General features: G+C 43.1%; 1 protein-coding gene across 3 annotated transcripts; it reads left to right on the top strand.

Annotated features, from left to right (window-relative positions):
* Positions 1 to 703: 703 nt before the first annotated feature.
* Positions 704 to 12,989, top strand: nek5 (NIMA related kinase 5). 3 transcript variants are annotated; one of them, XM_040202036.2, is made up of 24 exons: positions 704 to 912; positions 1,455 to 1,591; positions 1,995 to 2,091; positions 2,171 to 2,268; positions 2,379 to 2,462; positions 3,113 to 3,183; positions 4,401 to 4,487; positions 5,294 to 5,348; positions 5,657 to 5,770; positions 6,564 to 6,650; positions 6,772 to 6,859; positions 7,484 to 7,590; positions 7,810 to 7,862; positions 7,985 to 8,155; positions 8,691 to 8,769; positions 8,896 to 9,039; positions 9,237 to 9,317; positions 9,459 to 9,509; positions 9,701 to 9,799; positions 10,319 to 10,444; positions 10,516 to 10,690; positions 10,785 to 10,895; positions 11,054 to 11,168; positions 11,327 to 12,989. In XM_040202036.2, exons 2-24 carry the CDS (start codon positions 1,469 to 1,471, stop codon positions 11,652 to 11,654), a joined length of 2,544 nt encoding a protein of 847 aa, XP_040057970.2. In that variant the 5' UTR covers positions 704 to 912; positions 1,455 to 1,468; the 3' UTR covers positions 11,655 to 12,989. The 3 variants fall into 3 exon arrangements, with proteins under 3 accessions (XP_040057970.2, XP_040057971.2, XP_077946558.1); XM_040202037.2 differs by having other exon boundaries at positions 713 to 912; positions 8,902 to 9,039; XM_078090432.1 differs by lacking the exons at positions 704 to 912; positions 1,455 to 1,591; positions 1,995 to 2,091; ... (2 more) ...; positions 3,113 to 3,183; positions 4,401 to 4,487 and adding an exon at positions 5,094 to 5,193 and having other exon boundaries at positions 8,902 to 9,039.

Genomic DNA, 12,989 nt, shown 5'->3' with positions numbered 1-12,989 from the left:
AATATTGGTTTCATGTCTGTGTGTTCAGTGCAGAAATAGTTCCAAGATGTAGTTAGCCTGGCTTATCAACACTAAACATGTATTAATGTATTGATAAGGAAAATATCCAGTGGAATGCTCTGACGCTAAAATTTCCACCTCTCTTTTAGATAGAGTGACACGCAGTGCACCATGAATAACGCACAAACACACACACACATGATGGATTCCTGGCATATCACTCGGGGGTGTGATGGCTAAAATGTGACGGCAACATGATCTGTAACTGAATAAATCGCCAAACATCTGCCGTCAAAATAGGGATTTAAGGGATTGTGTCTCTGCAGTAGCAGCTGAGCCTCTGGTTCTGATTACAGAGCGGACCGGAGAGACATCACTGCAGATTGTGTCCAATCAAGAACTGTTGGGCACAAGAGCGGGTACCAGACTGCAGAAAGAGTTCTAGCATGCAGGCCTTTGGGTCACTGCATCTCATCACTGTTTAAGGCCGCCATAGAGAGCACTTCATTTTGTGAATTGATTGACAGTTTGATTCAAAATATACTTTACATCAATATATGGACAGCAGTAAAACTTTATTTTCAGAATTTATCAAAATGATCAATAATGACTCTTTGGGCTTTCAAATTAAGTTATAGTTCAGGTAATTCGATGTAAACATATAAACCGACTCTAAAAAATAGAAAAATGAATCCGAATTCGAGGGACTAGTTGATCAAAATCAACGCGCAAAGAACTACCGTGACTACAACTCCCAGCATGCCTTGCGTTTCCCCCTAGCACTTGCTCTATTTTACGCCGTGTGTTTTTTGACACTATTCAGACTGCAGACTAGAACGTCTCAGTAGTTTAAACTCGTTGCTACCGATTTTTATCTCACTATGTGACTTGAACAACACAACTCTGTAGAGGGTAAGAATATCTGTCATTATGTGCCCCTAAATGTGAAAAACGTTTTTTTTCTATTGCCGAAACTCAACTTGTGTTAGCACGGTTAGTAGCCTGTGTCCGTCTCCATGGCAACGGTGTCTTTCCGCCGGCCCTTGACACTGCGAACACTACGGGAGCATTTAGTCGTTGAATTGAGTTGTCTAGAATTTACTAGATAACACAAACTGTAGGTGCGCATACATCACATGGATGGAAAGTGACTGGATATAGAACTTTAACGGTTTTAAATATTTATTATAACACTGCATTTATCTAACAGCTGTAAATTAGCCATACCTTCACGCTAGCTGCTGTATTTGGAATTTATATTTTGAATACAAAATAAATAATTATCTTGTTAAATGATCATGTTCTACTGTTAAACTAATCAGTAATCAATTTATATAGATTGACGCTAATAATAAATATAATATTATAATAATAATAATAATAAATTGAAAGTAAATTGAAAGCAACCAAAGCATTTGACATGTATGAAAAGGAAGACGTGTTTCTTGTTGCAGGTCTTCTATCTGTCATGAATAACTATGAGGTCATCCGTCAGATTGGAGAGGGTGCGTTTGGTAAAGCCTTCCTCGTCAGAGACAAAGGGGGAGGTGGAGGCAGGCCGCGTGTTGTCAAACAGATCAACCTCAGAAAGGTAAAAGATGGTTTCTTACCAACAACCTGCAGCACACTGAGGATTTAAAACCACAGCGGATCCCAGACGCTGAAGAATTAGAATTAGAATTAGTTTTAGAATCTACGGTTGAAAAAACAAGACTGTATAGTGAATCCAATGTTTTCAAATCGATGAAATTGCAATTTACTCCCAGCCACCACAATGTCAACGAGCAGTGATTCCTTCAAAGCAAGTAAATATTTGTTTCATAGAAACTGAGGAGTTTATATCGGCATCCCAAAATATTAAAGAAATCCAAAGTCCTGACAAACGTGAGGGTTTGCTATTTAAAACCAGTTGTTAGCCCTGCTGATTGACGTTAGTGTTAGTTCACATGTGTAACGGGTTTAAGTTTTGGATCAAGAGTGCGTTCTCTGCTCAGATGTCAGCGAGGGAAAAGGAATCGTCCAAGAAGGAAGTGACGTTGTTGTCGAAGATGAAACACCCGAACATCGTGGGCTTCCTCAGTTCATTTCAAGGTGAGTGCAACTCAAATGTAGCCATGTCTTTGTGCTCAAAATGTACTCGATGCACTGTTTGCTGTGTGTGTGTGTTTAGAGAGAGGCAGCCTATTTATAGTGATGGAGTACTGTGACGGAGGAGACCTGATGAAGAAGATAAACATGCAGAGGGGAGTCTTCTTCTCTGAGCAGCAGGTGACCTCTGGCCTCTGGAGGGCTGAGGGGAATCTCCATGTTTCTGTTGGAACTCATTTGCTCTTAAAAATATGCTAATTGGTGTTAACACTGAGCCGCATGGTCTTTAGGTCGTGGACTGGTTTGTTCAGATCTGCCTCGGCCTCAAACACATCCACGACAGGAAGATCCTTCACAGAGACATCAAAGCGCAGGTATCTGACTGCACGCGACCATTTACGTTCAAAAGCAGCACGTTCACAGTGAGCAGAAGGTTGACGGGTAGAAACTTCACTACTCACACACTTTCAAGTGAAGGTCTGGTTGAAATAGACCCAGCTCAGCTGATCTGACTGAGACTTTTATCTAATTGACACAATTTGTGCGTTTCTGAAAGTTGGTTTATCTAACTTGAAACACATAGGAATAAAAATAATGCTCACAGATTCATTGTTTTCTCTTTCACGCGTTTTTGTCTGCTGTATAAATAAAGTTTTAAAATGATAATAACAGACACGAATCCTTACTGATCTCAGCTGATGTTTGACCTTCCAGGCCTACGGGGTTTGATACTAACTTCACTAATTTGGGGTGGACTAATACTCTTTTAATCAACGAGTAGTATCATCGCACAGTTCGGAGGATTGTGAAGCTGAACTATCAGCTTTGTCCTGAACAAAGAACTCGCTGTTTGCCAACTCCAAAAATAACTGACCACAGACTCTGTTCACAACCATCACTATCTTTCATCAATTGTATCTGTTTTCACACACACCCACACACACCCACACACGATACATGCACAGTCACTGTTCCTCTACTGGAACACGGACATGCTTTCATTCCTGCTCTCCCTTTGCTACAGAATATCTTCCTAACCAACCGGGGGATGAAAGCAAAGCTCGGGGACTTTGGAATTGCAAGAATGTTGAATAAGTAAGTCAGTGTCATCCTCACCAGCACGCAGCCAAGCGCGCACACACACACACACACACACACACACACACACACACACACACACACACACACACACACACACACACAGTGCAGCTGTTTATCCCTGAGCGCTCAGTAACACATGGAAGACCTTCAAACAAGTCATTATCATTCCACAAACTGTCAACCAGGACATGTAAAAATGTGTTGTGTAAATAAAGACCAGCTTGCAGGATAGGATAGGTGTCTATTTGGTCCTCTTGCTATGTTTCAGATGTTACTGAGTTGTTGTCAGTTCCACAAAAGAGGTTCTGAGAATATTACACACAAAGAAACAAAAACGGAGAGAAAAGTAAAGAAACTGGAAACAGATTTGTTCTGTTTCCCGCTTTCCCACTAATCCACTCACGCCCCTCAGATTTATGTGTTGAACATTTGGAGGTATCCGCCCCCTTGGTTGGGAACCACTGGCCTGAACTATAGAACTGTATAAAGCAGTTGAAACTAGCTCGACCTCAACCAGCCGTAACAGTTAAATGTTGCTCTGGCCTCGATGCACCAGTATCTCTTTATGTCACATTGAATCAGGACCGCAGACGACACTACAAGCAGCAACACCGGGAGCGCTATTTGTTTTCCCTGTACAACGAAGACACGAGCCGCTCTACTCTGCTTCTCATCGGCTCACCGTGATATTCTTACCTAACCAGCCCAACAAAGCTGACAACGACTTCTTGCCAATCAGAGAGTAGGACTGGGTGTGCCTTTGTCATCCAGGGGAAAAAGTGGCACAGTGGGAGATTTCCTATTCTTTTACGTTCCAGCAAACACATTTATTTTTGACAGTGGTGTTCTTCGAGCTTCGTATCGTGCTCTCTTTCCTGTTGGCTTAAACAGATTGCATTCCCAGTTTGGTGTGGACAGACAGTTTGTATTCACGCTGATGAAGGAAACGTTGCCATCCAGCAGGAATCCTAAATGGACATTTGGGATTCTGTTCAAATGCAGAGCAACAGGCGTATTCCTGTTTGCTTGTCTGTATCTTACCTGTCAGCTGTTTCTGTGGGCTGCAGGTTGAGGTTTTTGTTTGGAGGCCTGATTTTTAACATACATGCAAGGAAGGGGTCACCTCATACTTATGAATATAAGGAGTGATTCTACATTTCTGTGGGACTTTATGGCGTGTCTGTGCTGTGTTTGGACCTGTGGCCGTGCAGCACCATGGAGCTGGCCCGGACCTGTGTTGGCACACCGTACTACCTCTCTCCGGAGATCTGCGAGAGTCGACCCTACAACAACAAGACGTAGGTTTGGATGGAACCAGGTTTTATTTGACATCTCTTTCATTCTAACACTAACACAAGTGCCTACATAGTACACTGTGGTTTGTACACAATACACATAGTATATTTCTAATGCAGTACAAACACACACAGATACTCACTAAGAGGAAAGAAGTGCAGCTAGCAGACACACGCATGATGATTATCGTTCTCAACCCTCTCTTCTGCGTGTTCAGATAGAATGGCTCACTGTTCTTCTCTGAAATCTGTTTTTGAAACAGAGGTCAAAGCGACTTCCTGTTTACCACCCTCACATGGGTTTGGTCTGGGTTGCTACACTCGTGTGACGCGTATTCACATGATCCACGCCTTAGCCACTGAACTCAACCTTCACCTAAACTTAATTCTAAACCCGAAGGACAAAGAGAACCTAGTTCCTGACCTCAGGAGGAGGAAAGATAAAAGTGCACACAAACACATGCCCATTCTTTCTTTCTCGCCAAAAAAGAAATAGAAAAGCTGAGTGACTGCAGAAAGTCTGCATCGCTCTGATTAGAGACTTCTCTGTTCTGGATTTTCCCATAATGGTTTTGTTCCTGGCGTTTGTGACATCCTGTTTCAACATGAAAAATGTTACACAAGAAGCAGTAATGGTGCTTCGTGTTTACTTCATAAATACCATTCCTGATCCTCTCGAGCTCCAAAACATGAGGAACACATCTGGGGGGTGATACAACAAAGAAAAGAGTTCAGAAATGATTACAGATAAGTAGACATCAGATTGCATTTACTATCCTTCCTAATGCGTGTGTGTGTCCTCTCTGCAGGGACGTCTGGTCTCTGGGATGCGTCCTGTATGAACTCTGCACCCTGAGGCATCCAGTGAGTTGCACCACAACCAGCACACCCACACAAACAGCTGGGCTCTTACACAGAAACAAAAATAATGCTGCAATAAACAATGATATATATTATATTTGAATCAACATATTATTTTCTTGATTATTGATTAGGACAAGAAAGTAGTGTAAAATGGCCAGAACGGCGTGTAGTGCTTAAGACGCTGACTATAAACAACAACATAGCTGGGCACCTCCGCTGCACCGCTCTACTCTTTGTATACGTATGAGGGACTGGCCTCATGACCGCATCATAAATCCATAATTCAACTGCGTGTTTGTATTCTGCAGTTCGAGGGCAGCAGTCTGCGGCAGCTGGTCGGAAGAATTTGCAGAGGGAACTATAATCCAGCACCAAGCCACTACTCCCATGACCTCCGCCTGCTGGTCACCCAACTCTTCAAGGTCACGACACTCGTAATATGTGCTTCACCTTTGCAGTGTGTGGATATGAGTCACATCAATCCTTAGGTTAGCATGAGCGGCGGATCAGCAGCTGTAGCTAAACCTGGACTTTAACATTGATGACGCAACTTGTAACTCAATTAAATTGTGAGGCGAACACCTGTGTCAGTGATTTCACACACTGCCGACTCCGGCTTTCTCCCTGATGACTCCGACTTAAACTGTGAGGACTGTGGCAGAAATTCAAACTCCCTAGAGTCCTGATATAGAGTTCACAGCGTGGGAGTGTGATATTTTGGAGAGCTAGTTTACCTGAAGCGTCGTCTGAGAATACCCATTTCATTTTAAAGGACATGCTCTCCTTTAACCACCTGCTAAGTTCTCCGAGTTCAGCCTGTAAAAAAAGTTTGTTTGGAGTGTGTTTATCAGAATGAGGAAACTGCACGAGCAGCAGTTCAGAAAATCCTCCTGGGTTGCACAAAAGGAAGCTTCAATTGTATGCAGACACTGTAAACACACATAGTATAGTAAACTTATAATGTAAAGAAAGCTCTTAATATAGAATGTGTCGAATATTTGAGTTTGCTACATGTTTACTTGTTGTGATAGTCATTATTAAGTGGTTTGTTATTCATGATTGTGTGTTTTATAGGGAAAGTGTAAGTGATACTGTTGCAAATGTATGTTTTGTTATTGGATGAAAAAATACCAATGAATTTAATGGATAATTAGAAAAGTGCCGCTCTTCAGTGTTCATCTTCACACATATGAACACACTCATATCGTTTATCAGGTGAACCCCCGGGACCGTCCCTCGGTCACCTCCGTCCTCAAGCGTCCCTTCCTGAAGAAGCACATCAGCAAACACCTGGATCCACAGGTAACGAATCAATATGTGTAGGTGGCCATTGTTTCTTTCCATGAAGGAGGGTCCTCAGAAGTATCGAAGTAAAAATAACACCGAGGTGTGTGTGTGTGTGTGCGGTTTCTTGTGCGTGCAGGTGCTGCAGGAGGAGTTCAGCCACACGGTGTTGCATCAAAACAGAGCAGCAGCGTCTCAGGCTATTAAAACAAGAGCAGGAGCAGCAGGTAAGGTCGCAGATCACAAGAAGCAACATCACAACAGAAGTGACAGAAACCGAGCACGTCTCTCGTGAAGTTGCTTCAGTTCTCATAAGATCTGGATTCCGGCGCCACCGAGTGGTCCAACACCGGCACAAGTTCAGTGCGATCCGGTTTTGTTTCTGTTGGCTCGGGTGGAACCGCCTTCCTTCAACACGTCTGATAAATTAAAAGAAAACACAATTCTCTCCTCCTCCTCATCCCTGCTGGGCGGCCTCCTGATTAGACCGATTGTGATCGCGTCCCATCTTGGCGGGCTTTGTGTTTTAGTAACATCAGATATTAAATTCTTCAATCCTTGAGGGAGTGCCTGTTTATACTTGCCTCTCTGAACTGGCAGCTCATACTATTTCATCACACATTCTGCATGTGTTTTTGTCAACTTAATAGTGTCATTCAGCATTTTTCAACACTTCAAACAAGAGCAGGAAGAGTAGTTCATGCCACCTATGGGTGCACATGTGAAATATGAGTACAGCGGTCGTGTGGTGTTGTTTAATATACATGCATACACACAAAAAAGTAACTTGAATTTGTACGTAAGTAAGGGTTTGGGGTCCTAACTTAAGATGTTTTACTGTCATAAAACAGAGAACAACCAGAAGTCCAGAGCAGCAGAGCGGCCCGGAGTGAAGAAGCAGCTCACTAAGCCCGACTGGAACGTCCCTCTCAGAGTCGACTCTCCTTCTCACTACAAAGTGAGCTCGACTAACTATGTGAAAGTATTTGTATGTCTCAGATATCAGAGCAGCAAACCACCGCCTGTAAATGATCCCTCTAAAACCTCTTTGTTCTAATGATCACTGTGGGGAACTAGAGTTAGAAATGTTCATTCAACTTTCGCTTATAAACGGACTCTTCTATATTTTCTTCTTCTTTCTATTTTTGCCTAATACTTCATTTAATTGTGATTGCAGCCTTTTCATCAAGGAGCTGCAGACCAGGCAGATGCAGGGCAGCCCGACCAAAGGTGAACTTTGGCGACTGCATGTGAAAATGAAGCTATTTCTTCCATGAACGGAAATCTTCCTCAGCCGTCAGTCGTGTTGTGACTCCTGAATGAGCTCTGACCTGAAACTATTACTGATGCAGGTTTAATGGGCTGCAGCCGGTCGGCCATTACCAGCACCACTACGCCCAGCTGGACGCCTTCAAGAGGAGGAACCAGGAAGACGCCCTTCTTCCTCCTCCTCCTCCTCCTCCTCCACCTCAGGAGAGAGAGAAGGAACGATGTGAAGAACACACTGTGGAACCCTACCAGCTGTGAGTGTTCATGCACCCAGAGCTGCAGCTAACTACTATATTCATCATCGATTAGTCTGTGGATTATTTTCCCAGAGGATTTTCCTCTGAGCAGATGTGTTCAGACTGCTTGGTTTGTTAGATCAACAGTCTGAGACTCAAATATATTCAATGAAGAGAAAAAACAGCAGGGAGTCTTCACATCTGAGAAGTTTGAATCAGATACTTCATGAAAAAATGACCTCAAATACCAAAAAGGACATCTGTTCTGTCAATCAATTTACAACAGAATATCACACAAATAGATCCAGAGCCAGGCTACGGAGCATTTGTTTCCTTTTTCTTTACGCTATGCTAAGCTAAATATGTAGATACTTATTTACCGCACATTCATTCCCAACATGTTGTAACCTAATTTAAGCTTGTTTTAAGGAGCAGATTTTGTGTTTATGACATAATTCATTTGCGATGTGTGTGTCTCATTATGAAACATTCCACATCAGACTCATTTTATTCTCGTGGATGTCTGTGTCCAAACCGTTCTCCCGTCCGTCAGTGTGGCTGCAGCTCGTAACGAATACCTGCAGAGGAGACACGAGGCCAACCAGTACAAGCTGAGAGCAGAGAAACAGCTGGTAGGACAAAGCTGTCTCTTCTGTCACTCACACATGCCGGCGTTAGTATGGAAAAGAGACCTTTTAATGTCCCTATGTTGAGAATTTAAAACGAAAAACGGCTCTAACTGACTTCTACTCTCTGAGCGTCAGGGTCTGCGTCCGTGTACAGCTGAGAGCAAAAACAGGAAGCCCGGCGGTCAGGAGCAGGAAGTGCAACCTGAATATCTACCTGCACCTCGGGAGAAGAGGCAGGAGGGACAGCAGGAGGGACAGCAGCAGGGACAGCAGGTGGGACGCACAGTTGTCAGTCGAGGGACGACTCTACAGCTCTGGAGTTGTGACTTGTTTTAGTTTAGATAGTTTAGTGAAGACTGAATGAAGCCCACATAATAGAGTATTATGAAAATATTCAACTTCTTCTGCGGCGTTTTGAACCACATCCCGAGTTTACGTCCCTTTGTGTGTTTGTGTGTGCGCTTTTGAAGGAGTACCTGCGACAGCTGCATCTGATCAGACAGGAGTATCACCAGGAGATGAGACACATGAGGCTGAGAGCTGAAGTGGAGGTACACAAAAACCTGAAATTTGTAATTCAGTCAATAACGTGACAACATCAACGCCTCCCGTCAGTAACTGTGTCATTTGTTCCAACATTACTAATAAGCTAAACTAAAACATTAGTATATTTTCATTGTCTTGTGTGTCAGCATGGAACCTTTGTGGTGGAGAAACAGAAGCAGAGAGCTCCCCCTGCACAGGTAAATTACCCATGAGCCTTTGCAGTTTTTATTCTCCAGTTAGTGAACATGTTGGTAAGCAGCATTCAAACTCAATAAATAACAGCAAAGAAAAAAAACACAGATTTGAGTTTATTGTCCTGCTTCTTCAGTGGTAAAAATAAGAACAATTTATTCCAGAATAAACTACACAAGTTATGTTCGTCCCATAGCCTGGTGTCCTCCTGCACGACGTGGAAGAAGCTCTCAGAGAGATCAGAGAGGACAACAGAGATCAGAAGAGAGCGCTGGAGAGAAAGCACGGAGACAAGGTGACTCAATATTCATTCCAGACACTCAAGTCTTAAAGCGAGAGTTTAACCTGTCTCTGAATTTAAAGCTTCTAATCACAAGCAACTACCCAAATCCAAAATCGTTTAGTATTTAACATCAAATATCCTTCTAGAATCACCAAAGTTGTTGTATCAAAATCTTTGTTTAGCAGCAGCAATGACTCGACAGATGCCAAAATGACGTGAGGTGCAGACATTGCTGCTCTCAGAGGATGATCCCTTTAGATTTAACAGCACTACGTGACATCTTTTTGAGCTGGTGTCAGTTGGACTGAGTGTGCCGCTGATATCCTTTTCATCCCTGCAATTTTATCAACATTCCTCATGTGATGTGTGTATTCTGTAATTAAAATGCACAAAAGGCCCAAAAGACCTTGAATCAGGTAATTTATAGGTGAACTATTTGGCCTCATCGTGTGTTATTGCTTGTGAAAACAGAACGAAGCAGCCAAGAAGTTTCATTGTGGTTTGCTTGTTTATTTTATAACTTTACTGCAGAAAGGAATCATGTTTGAGATCCGGTTGGATGAGGAAAGTACGAACGAGGACGCTGAGAAGGAGAAAGAGGAGGGAAGCAAGGACGAAGAGGAGAAAGAGGGCGATGGAAGTCAAACAAAGGCGGAGGTAAGTGGCATCTCTCTCGTTCCTCTTCATCACTTTGACTCTTCCTCATTCTGTCCCTGATTACCGGTCAGGAAGTGGACCCTCTGAACCAGACTCTGAGCTTCCAGGAGGGGGAGGAGCTAGAGCTCAGAGATTGGTCAGCGGAGAGGAGGGGGTGGAGTCAGAGGACTCCACAGACTTTGATGGAGGCACTTGCCAACATGGAGGTGAACTCTGCCCACAGAACCACTGCCGAAGCTGAACAAGGTGCCGTACACCTAACTTTTAGTTGTTATGTAGTAATTATGAGTCTTCTCTTGGTTGTAATGCAGTTTTAATAGTTTGACATTTTGATCCTCAGATGAGGAGGCGGCCGGTCGCAGACTGTGGGCCGACGACCCCCCCGACACCCTGCTGAGTGCTCTCGCTCAGGCTGAACTCACATCGTCAACTCTGGACTCAGTGGATGCAGGTCAGGGACTGCATGTCACTGTAGAGAACCCAGCAGCACAGTCACATTAGTGAAAAATCAGTTAAACGATTTATCTTACAACATGGCCAGAAAACCTGAGTCTGTATTACAACCACATGAAAAATCTGATTTACGGAACTGTGTTCACTCTCATTTAGAGCCGGAGGAGGACAGAGCAGAAGAGGAGCGGAAGGAGGAGGAGGAAGAGGAGGACGACTCCGATGTGGAGATGGATGAAGATCGTCTGGAGCCGAGGTCAGACGATGACGACACGTAAGTAACAGCGCTTTCTGTTCACTGGCCACATGATGGCAGACAATCTGCAGTGTTTGTATCTGTAACTCTAACCGGAGAGCAGATCGAACCTCGTCTTACTTCACGTGTTTTAGTCATCGATCTAAAGCCTCTGACTTTTTACTTTTGCTCCTCAGCAACTTTGAGGAGTCGGAGGACGAGCTGAGGGAAGCGGTGGCAGACTCCATGAAGAACCTGTTCGTGATGGAGGAGGGAAGCTGGGTGGAGGCGAAGCAGACGGGGAACAGGGCAGCGGTGGATGATGGGAAGAACGAGGCTGTTGTAGAAGAAGGGAGCGCTGCAGAACCTCAAAGGAACCAGCAGGACGTTAAAGCTGCTGGTGCGGACGTTGTCGGGCCTGCAGCCGAAGAACGTGGCGGTGAGTCTGAGCGCTCAGGCGAATACGCAGCGTTAAACGAGCAGCAGCCTACGAGTTATCAGTCAAAACAAGACAGCAGTTACTAAAACACGTTAAACTGCAAATATCTTATGAGGGAGGAGATGCATTTGTTCTCTGGAGGGCACATTTAACCAGCCTTTCCCGTCTTAATTCAGATCCTAAGACCTCAGTTTGCATGAAACAAACTAGTTGAACCTTCCAACTGGGTCCAAAAGTGTCAAAAGCTCTTCTGAACAACCCCACTTGGATGGTAAAAGGTCAAGGCATCCAAATTTAGTTTACATTCTTACCAAATTTCCAGTAAAGTGAATTAGCATTTCCATCTACTGCTGTTAACTGACTGGCAGCTGGTTGAAATAATTATTAATTTAAGCAATTTAACGTTGAAGAACATGAGATGAGGTTGGTAATTAAAAGCTTGCCAAAGCTCAAATGATGTATCATGTATTAACGCTCCATACAAATGTGAAGTTTACGCCTGTCACACTATTTGGTCTGTTTTACGTAGAATAACAAAAGGAAGGAGAAGTTCAGCGGGACGAACACATCTGAACGTCTGCATTTTATAATACGTTTGCTGTTGTTCTAGATCTCTTATTTTCAACGAAAAGACCAAAAGTAGCAATGTGTTAGTCCATCAATTGGTTCCTACTCAAGATGAAAGTACAAATACACAAACAATTTTCTTTTTTTAGAAAAAAATAGAAAGGCTCAGTCATCAAATGAAGAAATTGTGCGCGATTTGTTTTTCTTGGTCTTTCCTGGATTTATCATTTTTCTTCACCGTGGTGCAGAATAAAAAATGTAATGTAACTCATGATTTGTGATGTTTGTACCTCTGATGTGCTTTAACTGTCTCCTGCCACAAGTCGGCAGCACAAACAAGCAGTTTCTACAAAGAGTTTGGTGCTTGCTTTTATTTCAGTATTGATTAAGTATTTCCATGTACAGAAGATGAAATTCCACTTAAATATTCAATAATGCCTCTTTAAATAAAGATTTTAATATTTCACACCTTATATTTTTTTGAACTCATTACAAGCAGGAATGTAGGAAGTGAATCAAAATGTCAAGGAGAGAGACTTGGTCATCGTCATGAACCAAAAACCCTTTTAAGTGCTTTGTCGATGTGCACAGAAACGGAAAAGTCTTTGTTTCGTTAACTTAGTCACAAAAACCCTCATTGCGAACCCCTTTACATCTATTTAACAAGCCATCAGTAACTGGAAAACAGATGAATGATCATTAACGTGACACCAGTACTAACTTGATACAACTCATTTTCACGCTAGCAAACACAAATGACCTTCACTAAAAAGCAGTTTGCAATGTAACTACTCTCGTTTTAATAAACGCCACCCAGCTGAGAAGATTCATGTAGCTTTAAGATCTGTGCATCC

The sequence above is a fragment of the Gasterosteus aculeatus genome, chromosome 16 (genome assembly GCF_964276395.1).
Source record: "Gasterosteus aculeatus chromosome 16, fGasAcu3.hap1.1, whole genome shotgun sequence".
Classification (NCBI taxonomy): Eukaryota; Metazoa; Chordata; class Actinopteri; order Perciformes; family Gasterosteidae; genus Gasterosteus; species Gasterosteus aculeatus.
The sequence above is the reverse complement of the archived record's forward strand: the minus strand, read 5'-3'. Positions and strand labels throughout refer to the sequence as shown.